General features: G+C 34.2%; 1 protein-coding gene across 1 annotated transcript in view; it reads left to right on the top strand.

The window, feature by feature from the left end:
- Positions 1–18,560, top strand: part of LOC134528915 (uncharacterized) — a 164,820-nt gene that overhangs the window by 32,574 nt on the left and 113,686 nt on the right. Inside the window, exons 2-3 of the mRNA XM_063362582.1 lie at positions 7,794–7,918; positions 16,002–16,235. Coding sequence (XP_063218652.1) covers positions 7,794–7,918; positions 16,002–16,235 — 359 coding nt within the window. The remainder of the gene's footprint in view (positions 1–7,793; positions 7,919–16,001; positions 16,236–18,560) is intronic.

Raw genomic sequence — 18,560 nt, 5'->3', positions numbered from 1 at the left:
ATTGTTGCATAACCGTTGCAATTACCGTTACGCCCGCCACCTTGAAAATCAGTTTTTTATGCTAGAGAATCGTAAAAAATTGAAATTTATAAAAGATAATTAAACAAAATTGTAATAGTTTTAATTTTAAAAAGGCTCTTACTTCATGGAGTCATTGGTTCGGACATCGTGAGGACAAAATAAATAAAAAAAATGACAGATCCTTCCTTCACGGAAGCCACCGACAGACTGACCTCCCACCACGAATTGCAAGGTATTTATATCGCCAGCTAAGATGATGTCACGTCCACCATCTTGTTTTCATATGCTGGAGGCCATCTTGTTTTCGTCTGCTAGAGTGCACTGTCGCCATATTAGTTTATTTTTTACCTGCTAGAGTGCAGTTATAATTTATTATTCTTATGGTGCCTCCCATTTGAAATTTGGACACCATCTTGGAAATTCGTAATTATTAATCTATAAAAAAATTCTAAAATTCATTAACAAAATCTGCAATTAAAATACTGCTTGATTCAATCGATATCCTTCCACAGTTCAATCCTTTGTCAAAGCAATTTTTTTTTAAATTTTATGTAAAAAATAAAAAATAAATAAATATTATTTAAAGTCCTAAAAGCAGCTTAGTTTCCTAGCCAAACAGCTAGTAGTAAGTTGATGAGGACATGTTGGGTGCTATCTTGCAAATCCGTAATTATTTAGCTAGAAATTCGGAAAAAATTCCAAAATCATTAAGAAATCGCTCATTAATTTACTAAACTATTTGATTGATAACCGTATTGGTTCGATCCTTTTTCAGTGAAAAAAAAATAAATTTAATTATATATCACATCAATTTAACACAAAAATTCGAGAAAAAAAACGTTTTTAAAAAATAATTAATAAAAAATTATATTCTACTACAGGAACACTTTCTAACGTTAGCAATATTATAAACAATTTCTGTATTGGCTTGAACTGACTAATTCTTAGCTCCAATCGGTTTACTGAAGATAGAGACCAGCCACATCCTTTGCCTACATACGTAGTCTTTTTCTTCCCGACAGATTTCTCGATAATGTGTTTAACAGACTGCTTCACTTTAGCGGAATTGTAAATGGGAGTATTCACTGTCTTGTATGCAGACCTTTTTACTTGGTCTCGAATGGATATGGTTTGCCATATACACAGTCCAACCACAAGTTATATTTTTAAGGTCCATATGCAGCTACTTCATCAGTAAGCTGATTAATAATGTTCTGCCTGATATCGTCAAGAAAAGTACCAATGTATTTCGTCTCATTAAAAGTATTTAGATAATAGTAGTCTTTTAACGTTTCACGAAATGCAGATTTCGCCAAGTGGAATCCATTATCTTTTCTTTTTAATGCACCGAACACAGTCGTGTGTTTAGTGTCATGTCCAAGCATTATCGAAATTGGTTGCTGAAAATCTGTTTTATTGCTTGTACGCATACGAGTCTTTAACCAAAACCGGGGAGAAAAATGTCTGCGGGTAGTTTCACAGTAGGAACATGGATTTCACTTTTACAGTTTTTTGCGTGTCGTCTCAAACTGTCAATAAGAGTAAACCACACATGACACTCATCACAGCGAAACTTCATTCAAGATGGAATCTTCATGCATTTACTCCGCTCATGTGTTTGTGCATCATTGGAAAAGTCGAACGACGTATCACAGTAGCTGCAAGTATGCATAGTTGATGAAGAAGAACCTTTCACACCCTAACCGGATACTGATGTTGCTACAGTTTTACCAATTCCTAGTGTACTCTTAAGCGAATTAATCAATCGCTGTTGTAGCGAAACCTTTACTTCCTGCCACGCAGCAGGACCTTTGTATGTCTTCAAGCGTCTTTTCAAGTTATCATTTCTTGTAAATTGCTTGCGACATTGGTTACAGTCAAACGTTTTGCGAGGTAGATTCTTAACACATTCTCTCTTCTCGTGTCTTCGAGCATTGCTGTTGTATGAGAAAATACTGTCACGGTAACGGTTTCGATGCTTAATAGTAGTTGTGGAATAACCGCCATCAATGGTGAAAAGTCATTTATCGAGGTTTCCTCTGCAGCCAGCACTGTTGTCATTATTAAGGTCTCTTCTGCTGGTTGTACCACGACTGTTGAAGTCTCCTCTACTGTTGTCGTCGGCGTTGGCAACGGGATCTGCGTCACCAGCGTTCTTGTTGACGTCAGGGTTCCCGTAGACGATGGTAAAACTTCCATCGAGTTCGACGTTAAAGACGGTAAAGATGCCATCGAGTTCACAAGAACAGGTAGTTACGAGTTTTATGAGCCAGATAAGACAAACGAGGTGATCCTTATACCGCAGCAACAAGTAATAAACTGAAAGTCCCGCCGCCGTCTGGGAACTCACTTTATATACCCGCAACCAAATGAATAGTATGTTAGTCAAAACAAGAACCATATACTATAATACACAAATAAAAAACATTCAAAAAAGGAAGCACGCTAAAAATAGGAAGTACATTTGGAAGCAAAAGAAATGGGCATGCAATACGTGAACTTGCAGCTTTCAGCGCGAAACTAATCATGCTACAACATTTAAATTTAAATAATTTTCATTCAAGCGGAGTATCCAACAAATGTCACATGATAATATCCTATTGGTCATACTATCCTCAATAATTTACATTCTTTTAAATCAAAACAGTTATAGGAAGACTAACATTTGATAAAACGCATCATTTCAGTCATTGACTTTTAACAAAATCAAATTTAAAATATAAAATATAAGTTACATGTTAAATCGAAGAACCAGATATGCTAAGGTGAACATGAACACTGAAGGCACGAAAACCTTGAATGTAAAGACTAGCTCGATAAAGTTATAGGATGGGCACATATGTAAGTAAATGTCCAGTTAAATTCAAATAAGTCCTAGGTAAGAAAGCACCAAAAATCGAAGAACCAGGTATGCTAAATTTTAATATACTCCATGAACACTGAAGGCACGAAAAACTTGAATGTACGTTAGTAAGAATGATTTTAAATAAGTAATATTTATTTAATATAAAATTGTATAAATTTTCTAAACGCTATAAATAAAATAAAAAAATTGGTTTTATTCTATAAACCCTGCACTTCTTAGAAAATGTTTATTTGATGATGTTCAAATTTTCAGAATTTTGCAAAACAAGTATAAGTTTTAGCCTAGCCACCATTCATTCGGTTTGTCTCTCGATGTAAAATATGTCTCGCGTGCTACTGCTTCCAAATTCTTGACATATTTGTTATTAATATGATTAAAATCTCCGAGTCCATGTCACTATCGGGGTTTCAAAGTCATCATTATTGTAGCTATCAGAAATATTACCAAAAGCCGTATCAATATCTTTCATTTTATCATATCGTTTCCATATATCTGTTGTCAGAGATTTACTACAATAGTAGTATAGAAAACGGGCTGCTGGCACAGGCTTCAGGCTGAGGAGCCAGGAGCCAGGCTGAGGAGCCGACCGCCATCATGGATTATGATGTCACGGCGGTCATATTGGATGACCTTGATTTTGACTTTGAACCCGGCAGCCATTTTGGATCCGCAATTTTGTTTTCTAGAAGTTTCTGCCATCTTGGTATCGAATGCCCCACTCCATAATGTTGCAATTATCGTTAGACCACATTATTTAAAGTCCATCATTTTTATGCTAGAAAATCGGGAAAAAATAGAAATTAAAAAAAATAAGTAAACAAATTTTAATAAAAGATATTAAAAAACACAGTTGCACATATCGTCAAGGTCGATATCTTTGATTCTAGAAACGTTACATGTTTCGTTACGGCAACCATATTGAAAATCCATAATTACTACACAAAAAATTCGGAATTTTTTTTAATTTATAAAAGAATTAACTCATCAAGTTTTTATAAAATATTATTTTAAAAACGCACCTACGTCATGGAGTCCACGGTTCAAACACGTTGAGAGCAAAAATAAAAAATGGCGCCAATCCTGCTTCTACGGAAGCCGCCGGCGGACTGATCTCTCACCACTAATTTTCCTAGGTGTGTCTATATATATATATATATATATATATATATATATATATATATATATGTGTGTGTGTGTGTGTGTGTGTGCGTGTGTGTGTGTATCAACAGCTAGTATGATGTCATGTTCTCCATCTGGTTTTCGTCTGCTGGAGGCTACCAGATTATTTTCGTCTGCTGGAGACCGCCATATTTGTTTAATTTTTTTTTACTAGAGTGCAGTATTCATTCATTACTCCGGCGTCCACCATGTTGAAATTTGGACAACATATTGTAAATTAGTAATTATTTAGATATAAATTCGGGAAAAATTCCAAAGTCCATTAAATAAATTGGCAATTAATTTACTGATTGAATTGATGTGATCCTACCTTTATTCAGATCCGTGGAGTTTGCAAAAAATTATTTTATGTAAAAAAACTCGTATTTAATATAATATTCTGTAAAGTCATAAAATAGGTTTAAGTTCCTTATAAAACAACCTCCTATAAGCCCATATGGCTGCCATCTTGAAAATTTGTATTTATTGACATAGAAATTCGAAAAAAATTCCAAAATTCATCAAAAAACTTATTAAAACTTTTTGATGCGATAGATTTCCGTCTTTGATTTAATTCTCGGCCAGTGATAAGGGTAACTAACGCTTAAAATGAATTTTATATTTTGTTTCCCATTAGCTTTCATTAAGTTTATTATTCATTCGCTCTATGAAAAACCACTCTAGACAAGATATCTGTCCGACGAATTACATAGTTGTCACGAGCTGCATAACATGGAAGTATATTTTTTTAATGATGCATGGAATTCATTCCAACTAGTTTATGTACAATAATATACGTACAGGCCACGTGTTTTGGAATCATGAGACCAGGTCTGGACAATGTCAGATGTATAGACCAAACATTTTCGAATCTCAAGAACTTCTTCGCCGATAGTTTATATAACATAATTCAATAAGTCAAGATTAAAGTCTTCGATCTGTCAGACCTACAGTATCGATAATATCAATAACAAGCATTTCTAATAATGGAACATATTTTAGGCTTACTAAAGGACAAATAATCCCTAAAAAAAAAATTTAATCAAGACCAAGAGATTTTTAACCAGTAAATATTCAGGGATACTACAGATTTTGACTACAAACATTTAACGAAAACACACATTCAACAAAAGAACACACAGTTCACACACTGGACGCACAATACACACAAAATAACAAAAGAACACACAGTACTAACACTGTACGCACAGTAACACAGTATACACACTGGACGCACAGTACACACAGTACACACACTGGACGCACAGTACACACAGTACACACACTGGACACAGTACACACACTGGACACACAATGGACACACAGTACACGCAACGGACGCACATTACATTCACTGGACACACATCACAGTCACTGAACACACAATGGACGCACAGTACACACAGTATACACACTGGATGCTAATTACAAAAGTACACATACAATGAACACACAGTACACACAGTACACTCACTGAACACACAATTTTCGTAATAAATAGTATTATCTTTAAAAACGTTACAGTATCATTTTTAAGTATCTATAACAAACTATTTCTTGGCAACTGGTTTCTAAAGGAATCTTGTGTAAAAGTACATAAAAATATTTTCAGTGCAAGGTCAGACGTGCATTCGCTACGCGGTCCACTTGACACACTCACCCGACAATTGGCGCCTCGGAGAAGTGGACACTCAAGATAATGGCGGGCCCGCATCGCATCCCGAGGTCGAATCACCCGGGCGTTAGGCAGGCAGAACCGGCCAGGAGTGCTGATGTCACACGCCTGCAAACCATGACGGCGAATGATTTATTGGTCTTAAGGCTGACTTAAAAAAAAAATAAACTTTTTTTGGACAAATGCCATTGCTGGTTTACACTGTAAGCCACACAGAAACCTCATATCAGACAAAGAGTTGAACAAACAAGCATACAGAAAACCACCCAAAATCAAAAGTTAAATGCATAGACAGCAATGCTAATCCGTGGAAGAAATTGGTCACAAAAATATTTCAGCACAGACTTACACATATAATAACGAGACAGTTGCGACAAGAAGCGTGGATGCAGATAAATGAAGACTTTAGACAAAAAAGCGACAAACAGACAAACGCAACGATGGTGCAATACCGGGCGAACACAAACACAACACAGATACGTGTAGGCGAAAGTGAAACCTGCGATGAAATTAAACAGATATTCTGGACGACAGGACGAATGCAGCACAGACGAACACAGAACTGCATCCGTCATGGCACAGATTGTGGCTAGTGTCTTTGAGGGTTGTTGGTTTCACGATATTTTGGAGTAAATTAGTTTCACAATCAGTTTTAATCAAAAGTGTTCATATATATATTTTAAGCCAATAATTTGTTGACTGATAACATTAATTTGGCAGACAATTAATGCTGATTCAGTTAGTTTTCTTTTAAGAAATGTTTAAATCAATGTTACCCTTCGCTCAAATCATTCTTAGAAGGCATGTCTTAAGATTGGTTGCGAATTCCAATCACTCGGGTCGATCCCGAGCCACAGCACTCAAGATTATTGTAGAAAATAAAACCAATCTATGAAACTGGCGACACGTACCTTCAAGCTTCTGTAATCATAGCGGGGCCTCGGGAGCACAAGGCGGAATGCTTCTGCGATGGCTTCGCCGTTGTATTTCGCAAGATAAAGGGATCACAAACACACAGTCATCGATACAGAGAGGAAACTCTCCACAAGTAAAAAATTCCTCCACTCGGCACGCTAGTCAGAAGCTCCAACCACCAGGCTAACAGGTCTCACCTTGAGAACGAAAAGGACGTAAATGAAAGGAGTCACCATTTGTCATTTCCTATAACATAATTTTAATTTATTGTACACTAACTACTCTATAAATTACGTAGTGTCAACCTTAAGATATCATTATGATATTAATATGCAAATTTTGTCTATTATATTGTATCATATATAATTATAAAACAATTTAACTTTTTTACTGCCATAAATATGATGTTGACTAGAATGCACGCAGTGATTGAAACGTTCAAAGTTTGATAACTCCATGTATCATTGAAACATAAAATATCCACTTCAGTGGAGGAAAAGACTGAAAGGGTTTGATGTTTGTTTCGTGTGTGTTTGTTATGCAAAACGACAGTCTACGCGAAATCATAGCGGGCTCAGAAACATTATAGTTGGTTTGAGTCATAGTAGACCCGAGGGTGGGGTGGAACCAACAACCCTCGCTACATGCTCGATACACGTTAGGTATCATGGACACGAAGTACCTTAAACCAATAAAAAAATATTGGGCATTAAAAAAGTGTGAGCGAGTCGTTCAGTACTCCTCAGAGATGTGTGACATCTTACCCCAGTAATGAGCATATTCAAGTGTTCTCATGTTCCAAATACATTTATAATAGGAAACTGGGTAACTGAAGTGAACATTAAAATATTTTAAATGATTCCAGGCGTTATAAATACACGCAAATTGTGTTTTCAACTACATTTCGGGACGCGAATCACGTATTTTTCACACCCGCAGTTTAAATTAGTTGCCGGAGCAGCTACGTCGGCTATCAAATCATTCAATTTGCAGAGCGAAATTTTGAACAATATAAAGTTGCGAGTAGACCGGCCTATAGGAGTAACTTCTTAAGATTTTTTTTTTTGGCGAACCTTGCGGTAGATAAATAGCGGTATTCAGACTCACCCTGTGTTATATATGTAATAACATTAACAATATAATTACATTTTGTTGCAGTGCACCATCGATCTTCCAGACTACTTGGTGTCCTTCTTCCGACCCCCAGAGGCTTGCTCAATGTGCAGAGATGTCAGCCAAGTGGACAAAATCTCAAACATAAGTCCTCAAGTTTTCGAGAAGGAGTAAGTGGGTTGTGTAACAGTTGCTTGGGAATACTTCTTAACATCGCTGGCGTTCTTAAAGGCCATATTGCACTGTCAAATTTTCGTTTACACTATATTTGAAAACAGCATTTTAAAGGCGATATTGGACTAAATACACGTTCAATTTACCCAGTAAATGAGGTTGGATAGATAACATATAACATGTTTATAAAGTTAGACAGATAACATAATACATGTTTTAAAACCTGGGATTGTGGTTTCTGGGGTTTTCCAAACAGAAAGGCAAAACGCTGAAGGTGGATAATTGGAAGCTAAATTCAGTACCTATATCAAAAGGTTGATCAAATATCAAAGCCCTAATAACCACGTGGGAAATCTTTCCTAGTACTAGCTTTCTCCAAACACTCAGAACCAAATGCCTTAACAAAGCCCCAAGCAGAGTGATTAAAGCATAAGTTAGAAAAATAATGAGTTGTGAATAAGAATGTTAAAAAAAAGAGGTGAAAATTACATAGCAAAGAGGCTAGCTTATCATGAGATTGCAAGTACGTTGACTTGGAAATATAATTGCAAAACATAAAAATGGTACTAAATGACATAAGATTTACAAAACCAGCCATAAAAATTCAACAAAAAATTGACTCGTTCATTTTTTATACAATGCACAAACATTTCTCCGTGTTGACCACGTTATTCATGCTTAATGTTCCAATAAACAGCAAAACCTGAAATAAGTAACATTTATAATGTAAATAAATTATATTTCTATATTAAGAGTTCTAAAAATTACGTTAATAGTATTTCCAAAACGTATTACACCGGCAGGCCAAACGCATACTGTCATTTTCCTGAAAATTTAAATCTTCCGCATTTGTGCGTTAAATAGTCTACTAAAAATTACGCAACAATCGTAGATTTAGGTCCACGATCAAAATTACCAAATGTAAAATTTTAAAACATGAACTCACAAAGTTGAGCGTAGTTCCTAAACCCCTTACGCACATACGTAAATTTCCTGAACGTCCACTTGCAGGTAGACACGTAGTCTCGTTAGTGTGACGTAACAACGTAATACGTCCGTAACGTCCGCTCGTTGACACACACATACTTATGCAGCGTGCGCAAGGCAAATGCCGGTGACTGCAGTCTGAGTTAATCAGTATACGTAAACAGCACACTAGCACCAGTTATTTTGGTCCAGGGTACTGCGAGTTATGCGTGAGTGAAATTGCAGCGAACGAAACAGCTAATACATGTTTTTTCCTAATTTCTATCTAAATAAATTAAGATTTTCCAAAATTGTGGATTACAAGATGGCGGATTTGGTGTCGTCAAAAATTATCGCTGAAGTCCTGATCATAAACGAACTAGAGGCGAACACACCAAAACATGTCCGAATCATTACTATTAGCAAGCCAACAAGCCATCAAGCAACCAAACCCATAAGAATAACATTACGCCAGAAGTCGCTATTTTCTACTACTTTTAAATTTTTCGATTTTAACCTCATTTAAAAATACAAAATACAAGTCGTTTCATAGTGTTTTATGGAAATTTTGGACTTATGTATTTTTTTTTGCATTACCAAAACTTAAAAATATTTCTAATTTTAAATTCTATATATATACTAGCTGCCCGACCCGGCTTCGCACGGTTGTATTAATGGGGGAAAATTAGAAGAAATCTCTTATTTACAGTTATAATAAATGAAATAAAATGAAAATTAATTAATTTTGACAAAAACTTAATACAATGCTTTGTAATGTACCGAAGACTGCCCGACCCGGCTTCGCACGGTTGTATTAATGGGGGAAAATTAGAAGAAATCTCTTATTTACAGTTATAATAAATGAAATAAAATGAAAATTAATTAATTTTGACAAAAACTTAATACAATGCTTTGTAATGTACCGAAGAAAAAACGAATAGCACCGATGGTTTCCCGACTCTCGAGCACGCAACGTTGTCATGGCTATAGTAAAGGGAAAAGAAGACCAAATATCCCATTTACAGTAATAATAAATGAAATATATGGCAATTAATTTATTACGTTTTTTAATGTATAGGAGAGAAAACGAATAGCATAGATGGTTTCCCGACTCTCGAGCACGCAACGTACAACTGGTGTACTCGTACTTCGCTTCGGCAGTCTGCAGGCAGAACACTCTTGCGCCGCTCATTTTATATGCCCCTCCTTGTGGGTACGCCACTGCCGCGCCTCGAATGGAAAAAAAAATCAAAGTTGCCATGGAGACGAATTAAGCGTCAACAGTGCTACAGCCGTTGCCATGGTGATTTTCTGCCAATTCATACATACATCACATTAGAAAACTCTAAAATTATAAGATTAAGACCATTAATCGAAATAAAAACTATCCTATCTCTCAAGTTGGAAAATATTACACATAAAAGCCAATTTTCATCGAAATCGGTTAAGTGGTTTAGGAGTCCATTGAGGACAAACATTGTGACACGAGATTTATATATATTAAGAAGATAAGAGATTTACACCTATATACTGACTCATCACGATATCTCTGGAACCATAAGGCCTAGAGACTTAAAATTTGGCAGGAATATTCCTTTAGCCAAGTATACGTCAGCTAAGAACGGATTTTACGAAATTACACTCACAAGGGGGGTTGCGGGGTCGTTAATTTAAAAAAATCCACATTTTCAAACTAAAGGTCTTATAGGTCTAAAACTTGGCCAGAATATTCTTTTTGGCATGTTAAAATCTACCAAGAACGAATTTTATGAAATTACACCCATAAAGGGCAGTGCGGGGGCGTTCAAAATAAATAAAAAATTAAACTTTTAATCTATAGCTACTACAGATTTTAAATTTGGCGAAATTATTATTTTTGTCATCTTGAGTTCAACTGAGAACGTATTTTACGAAATACCACCCACGAAGGGGATTGCGGGGGCGTTATAATGTAAATAAAAATAATTATTAATTACAGTTCGGGCTATAATGAATAATAAAATTAATATGTAGGATTCTATTCGGGTTCATTTTAAATTGCTGATGTTGACAGAAATATTCTTTTGTTATAGGAATTGAATAAGCGTTGTAAAAAACATAACCACAATTCTTTATTTGTCTATTAACTCATCAGCATTTGATTTCAATCAACGTCTTAAGTATTTGAAAAAAATGAATACGATTTTAACCAACCAAGTATTCATTTTTATAACTATCACTACATTATAAATACAAAGTTATATCTTATCTAATATTTTTTCCTTATTCATAGGTTTTCATTGCTGAGAATACAACAATTGAACTTGGAGTTCAGTTTTCGGACGTAGATGACGATGACATTTATTTTCTCTCCTTTTCAATTCTCGATTTTCGATTTATTACGTTCGATGACTATTATTTAACCTCTGAATTGGCAAATCTCCAGTTCGAAAGATTACAATCAAAATAAGAAGAATTAATTTTACCAGTTCATTAAAATTAAGTTAATAAATTGTATTTAATTTAATTTATGGAGGTCATAATGTATTGTCTCAATTTATTATTAATTTCTCTAAATTAAAATAATTTAAATTAATTTTTTTTATAAAATATTGGTCATTTTTTTAATCAGTTAGTTTATATTTGGTTATTATATTTAACCTTAATTTTTTTATTTCAATTAGTTAATTTTGTAATTTGTAAATATATTAATTTTTATTTCAGTAATTAAATTAAATAGGTTATTTAGTTGTAAATAATTTAAATAAGACTTTATTGTAACTTGTATATATTATAGTAGTTAATATATAACTTGATTATGTTTACAGAATTGAAGTTATCTTAGAAATAAATGACATTCATTTTGATACTTTTTTTATTGTGTCAAACATAATGCAAAGATAACTTCAATTCTATAAACATAATCAAGTTATATAATAACTACTGTAATATTTACAAATTACAATAAAATCTTATTTAATTTATTTACAAATAAATAACCTATTTAATTTAATAACTGAAATAAAAATTAATATATTTACAAATTACAAAATTAACTAATTGAAATAATAAAATTAAGGTTAAATATAATAACCAAATATAAACTAACTGATTAAAAATATGACCAATATTTTATAAAAAAATTAATTTAAATAATTTGAATTTAGAGAAATTAATAATAAATTGAGACAATACATTATGACCTCCATAAATTAAATTAAATACAATTTATTAACTTAATTTTAATGATCTGGTAAAATTTATTCTTCTTCTTCTGATTGTAATCTTTCGAACTGGATATTTGTAAATTCAGAGGTTAAATAATAGCCATCGAACGTAATAAATCGAAAATCGAGAATTGAAAAGGAGAGAAAATAAATGTCATCGTCATCTACGTCCGAAAACTGACCTCCAAGTTCAATTGTATTCTCAGCAATGAAAACCTATGAATAAGGAAAAAAAAATTAGATAAGATATAACTTTTCATTTATATGTAGTCATAATTATAAAAATTAATACTTGGTTGGTTAAACCTTCTTCATTTTTTTCATATACTTAAGACGATTGAAATCAAAGCTAAGCGGGCGGGCATGTATTTCTCTCGTTTGGCATGTATTTATTACATGCCCCGCGAAGCGGGCGGGGGACAGCTAGTTATACATATATTAATTGCATAGTAAAATGTTAATTCTACAATAATTTTAAGTTAAAGACCATTATTTTATTTTTACAGACAAATTACTTCACATCCTATGACATTAAATTTATATATAAGCAATATTTTTGTTATGTTACCGTTATAACCGCTTTAATCTTCCATGAAACCTTCGCCATGGTAAGGAAACATTCAGCTGAAAACCTTAGATAGTTCCATTTTCCCTGGGCACGAATCTTTTTGGCTGATTTCGTTAAACATCCAATATATATTGGGACCCGTTCCCTAACAAAATATGTTTTGGAAACTCAAGTCCTCTAGCTTGTCAAACAAACATGGCTGCTCTCATGTCGTTTTCGGTGTTGTCATTACTCTCCAAAATGTTTTTACGAACTTAATGTAAGCTCTTGGAAGCAAAATTTTGACAGTGTAACAAAGCTTTTACCCGTTTGCTGTACACTGTAACAATGTTTAGTAAAATTACACATTCGGTGAAGTGTATTTTTAAAAATTTGTCGTGTTATTCGAAAAAAAAAACAACCCACATACAGTTTGTGAATTGTCACAGTTTTACTATGCAAAATTACTACTGCATCGTGTAATTTTACATCAAATGTGAGTTAATATTCTAAAATTTTAATAACTGGCCTAATAATACACAGTTTACCGTGAAAATTAACGATATTGTAATAGTTTTACACCCACACTGTCCTAGTAAACTTGCATTACAACAAATTAAATTAACACGTTATGTTGTGATAATAATACACTTACGGGGTTTGTGTGGTTTTACACATGGTGTATGCCTTCAATTACAGTACTGTCATGTGTATATTTATTCACTTTTTATCTCTGTGTGCCTATCAGGCAACATTCCTTGTTAAAAATTACATCATGTAATTTTACACCAAATGTAGGTTTATATTCTCAAAACACAACACTTGTGTTAAAATACACAGTTGCAAAGTAAAGTAATGGTTCTTTTAAGAATTTCAACCCACACTGTAAAAGTATTTCTATAATTGCATATACTAAAGCGTACCTAGTAATTTTTAATTGTTGTAGTGTAATTTTTAAATTCAAGTAAAGTTTGTGTGATTTTTCACAAAAATATCTAAATAGCAAAGTTGTGCTACAGGCTTCGATAAAAATACATAAATATAATGATTTATTTGAATAACAATGTTTTAAATACCACATTCGGATAGATATGTAAAATTACACACACATATTGAATTATTTTTATTGAATTATAACTATTTTGTATGGATACAAAGAAGGAGTGAAATTAAATGTACAATTTAATTGTTAAATTTACTTTTATTTGCACTCATTAATTCAAATATGTTTATTACTTTAACGAAGAGATTATTTTAAATATAACTTTTATACATGTTTGCTATTTAACTTATTCCAATCTGTGTTATTCTGTTAAGGATAGGAAGATGATAGGAAAAGTAGGAAACGAATGGGAGTGTTTCAAGTTTAATGTGCCTCGAAAAAGTCAAATCGATGGTTGTTCCAATAGAGTGGAAGAGAGATATATGCGGCGCAAGCGTACAATGAGCGTAACGGGACACAGCGTAACGGGACAACGTGCGTTACGGGACACTTTTTCGTGCGTGCAGTCGGCGTTCATCGATTTATTTGACGTTGTCACGTCAAAATAAATAAATGTTTAAACAGATTTAGACACAGTTGGTCTGATAATCTTTTCGCGAAAAATATAATGTCCTGAGCAAGTGCATTCGAAAAAAAGGCCAAAAACAAAATGTACTATTACCAGGAAAAGTCCTGATACTTTCTCTTTCCAATATGATGGTCATAATATCAATGTATTGCTCTCTTAATAAAAATGCAAACAAGAGTAACGGGTGTTTTCAATATGGCGCAGTCAGCTACGTGTCACTATTGTTTTGGTTTCGCTACCTTTAACCCAGAATCAGGTTTTATGGTATCTTACCGCTCCCCATTAACTTTTTTGTAACAAAGTCTCTTACTCTCACAGCCTTCGAATGCTGACCGCCCCACTGCAGTCTGTGGCGTGAAGAAGTGTAAAAACAACGCGAGGTTCTGAAGCGACTTAAACGGAAATATGTCTAGGAGTTTTAAACACAATAGAATGCAGAGAAAAAATGAATGAATGAACTCAGCCTGAATGTCTCGTCGAAATTGGGGTCATTATAGACAGTGAGGGACGATGGAATGATTGGTGGAGTGAAGGAGTGGAAGAAACCGGAGTAACCTGAAAAAAAACTCACAGTACCACACCAACGTTGACCAAGTTTCTCTCTTGCAAAATCTGGGCTTGGCACTGTCGGGAATAGAACCCGGATCACCTTGCAGAGAAGGGCTTTAGCCAATGGGACTACGAATATTGCTCTGGGTTCCCAAGTTATGTTCCTGAAAGAGTACCCTTAAACAATTACAATCCACGCTGCTTACTGGATGCGAACCATTGCACAGAAAAATATTTTTTTTTTGTACTTTTCCAAAAGATTCCTATTAAAAACAGCAAGAAATAGTTTGTAATATTACAGGAATAATGTTGTAAATTCGTACACCAATAAAAATGGTATGTTTATTTTGCATATATGAAATACGTTTTTGAAAACAAAACTGAATACTTATTGTCGAGTTTACAAAAATTGGCGCATAATTTTACATTTTTATTTGCCTTTTAAACATGCATAAATTTTTCAAAACATGAAGGAAATGTTCGAATTGTCAACAATTGGCCTTTATTTGATTTTATGATGCTTATTAATGCGTCGTTAATACTCGAAAGCTATTCAGGGAATGGTATACAAATAACTTTATTTAATGTAGGTACTAAGACAACAAAATTCATAAATGCAAACTATAACTACGAATATTTGTTGAAGGGATACATTTTCTTTATTTTCAATGTATAAATTACATACGTATGTAATTTTAGATGGTTATTTTAGTTCCATTCACAAAAAAAATTACAGTGTACCTGTTACTTCAAAAAATTTAATATTTTTTTTTATTCTTTAAACTCATGATAGTTTTAGGTGCGGGAAAAGAGCTTGACGACATTAAATGACAAACACTTTGGCGCTAGAGAATTGAATACTAACATAGGTCTTATTTGAGAACCACGCCAGCAAGAAATAACCTGCAGTGAGGATGGTTTACATTTCTTATGGAATACCAAGCCTGTGCAACAAAGAAAATTCGTATCAAATAAATACCTAAATGAGAACCAAGCAGGCTAGCCAAACTCACTGGTCGAACAGGCTTGGTTTTCCCATCATTTCAGATTAACACTTCAAATATTATGAGATTTATGGTTTTAAAAATATTTAGTACCTACGTGTGTTAGATTGTAAGGGGTCATAAAATATTTTTATATAATTAAAATAGCAAGCTCAACTAGAATGATGCTATCGTCTTTTGTATATTCCATCAGTTTTTATTTAGAATCGTCCAGTAATGTTGCTGCATTGTTGCAGGTATGCGTACACTGGCCGCCCCGTGGTGGTGACAGACGCCATGTCCAACTGGACAGCTCAGCAAGTGTTCAGCTTCCAGTTTTTCAAAGACGTCTACAAGGACCACTGGCAGAAGCAACTGGGCTGCCAGTTTTTTCCTTACAGAACTGAATTCAGGAACCTGTACGAAGTGTTCAACATGAGCATCGAACGGGCCTTCATGCACGATGGCACCAAGCCGTGGTACATTGGTTGGTAAGTTCCTGTTCTTGAAACAACACGCCTGCTCTCCTTCCTCTGGAAAGTTTCTATCCGGCTTGAATGAATAGCTTGTTTCCAAATCCATTTTACTCAATCATAAACCTTTTTACGACTTCGAAAATAACCACTACATATCCTCTACAGCTAACACAAAATGTTTAGGGTAAAATGTTATGTTTGCTCCTGCTTCCGGCCAGGTGTTTATAGAGATTTTTGGAACCGCACTCGTGTATGGTGACGTCACGACTACGCTCAAACGTTGCACTTTTCATTACAGTGACTTCTGTATTCGAGTGCCCCACTCCTAAATGTTGCACTTTTCGTAAAGTTTGCATCACGACCTTGACCACTAATCTTGACATTTGATCTTTATCCTTGACGCCATCTTGGATTTTGCAATCTTGGATTCCGCCATCTGGGTTTTCGACCTTATTTAATATGTCATTAAAAAATATGTCATATAGGAATCTGCCATTTTGGATTATGTTGTTGCAGCTGCCATCTTGTTTTTTTTTTCTGCTGGAGGTCACCATCTTGGATTCATTACAATCGTCATCTTGTTTTTTTCTGCTGGTGGTCGCCATTATGAATGACGTCATATTCGCCAATTTTGTTTTCGTTGTTTGTGTTTAGAGTGTGCCAACGTCGCTCTGTCTCATTAACGAAATAAATATGTTACTCAAATTCACTATAACCTACCATAAAGGCCATATTCAGTGGACCTAATATTTGCTATAGTTCCAACTACAAGCATAGAGAATGAGTATCTACTAACCATGAGACCTTTTTCATACTTGGCATATCTTTCAAAAAAGCCATGACCAATGTCGGGCATATAGGGCCCAGTTTATCACAAACATGAGACCTTCTTTTTCTAATACTTGGAATGCCTTTAAATAAAGTCATGTCCAATGTTAGGCGTAAAGGCCAAGTGTATCCGAACCAACCACGATTCCTTTTTCGATAACTGACATACCTTTCAAACAGGTTATGTACAATGTAAGACGTATAGGACAAGTGTATCCAAATCATAAGGTGTTATTAGTCAATACTTTTCTTAGTTTTCAAACCTATACGACATTTAATGCAGACCAAATTAGTCTCCGAACAGTCAGACCTACAGTATGAATAATCTATTACAAGCGAGTAGACCAACCAACTAAGCATGTTTCACGCTTACTTCAGGACCGAGAATCCCCGACAAATTTTTTGTGATTGCTGCAATACCAAGAGGTTTTGAAATATTAAATATTCAGGTCTAAATACAGACTTGACTACGCACAGTTAACGAAAAGGACGCACATTGTGACGAATATTCATATCGGTAAGGTACGACGAGTAGGACACTAACTGTAGGATACAATCACGGAATACGACAGGATACGTTCGCAGAATACGGTAGGATACTATCGACAGGATACCAAACGATCGATCAGTAGGGTACGATCGGTAGGTTACAATAGTATAAAGTATGATACGATCTACTCAGTAGAATATGATCAGTAGAATATAATATGATAGATCGACAGGATACATTAGAATCTGGCTTCAACTTCTTTTCTCGAACATTGACTTTTTTATAACATCGAGTTTAATCCATAAAATATATGTGTTAACTCGAAGAAACAATGTATAAGAATGTATCCTATACTCCTATACTCTATGTAGGCTGTAGACACCACAAACCTTAATTTAGGTATGTAAGAATACTGTTAAATAAAAATCATATATATTATATCTTTGATTGCTACCTTAATTTATATATATATAATCAGTTCAAAAGAAATTGACATTTTTATGACTATAAAAAATGCTTTTCTCAGATCTTCAAGTATGGAAGATATCTGATATGTGCAAGAATAGTCATTTGTACATAGACAATAATTAAATGGCTTAGCATATCAACTAATCCATATGGATCGTCCTTCAATTTGTAATATGTCTCGTCTGTTGGTGCTTACATCTCCTTTACACCTTTAGTGACAATATTCAGGAATTTCTCTACAGTCTCCTGTTTTATCGCTGGCCGCAAAGTCACTATCGTCATCATCCTAGCTACCGGCATTATTAACATGAACAAGGTCATTTGCATTTATTTTATCATGTATTTTCTACATTTATGGTCTCAGAGTATCATCGCAATCTTCTGTCTTGAGATCTTCAAACTATTCTATATTGTTCTCATTTTTTTGTAAAGCTGTTATTGGTATGGTTTTCAGTAGACCTATTATTTAATCTGTACACTTGCGAAACAGAAATTAATCAGATAATCATTTGGGAAGGCATATTCCTTTCAGACTCATCTTAGGACACTTGTCA

Source organism: Bacillus rossius, chromosome 2, assembly GCF_032445375.1.
Source record: "Bacillus rossius redtenbacheri isolate Brsri chromosome 2, Brsri_v3, whole genome shotgun sequence".
Taxonomy (NCBI): Eukaryota; Metazoa; Arthropoda; class Insecta; order Phasmatodea; family Bacillidae; genus Bacillus; species Bacillus rossius.
Note: the sequence above shows the minus strand (reverse complement) of the source record. Positions and strands in the feature narration are given on the sequence as shown.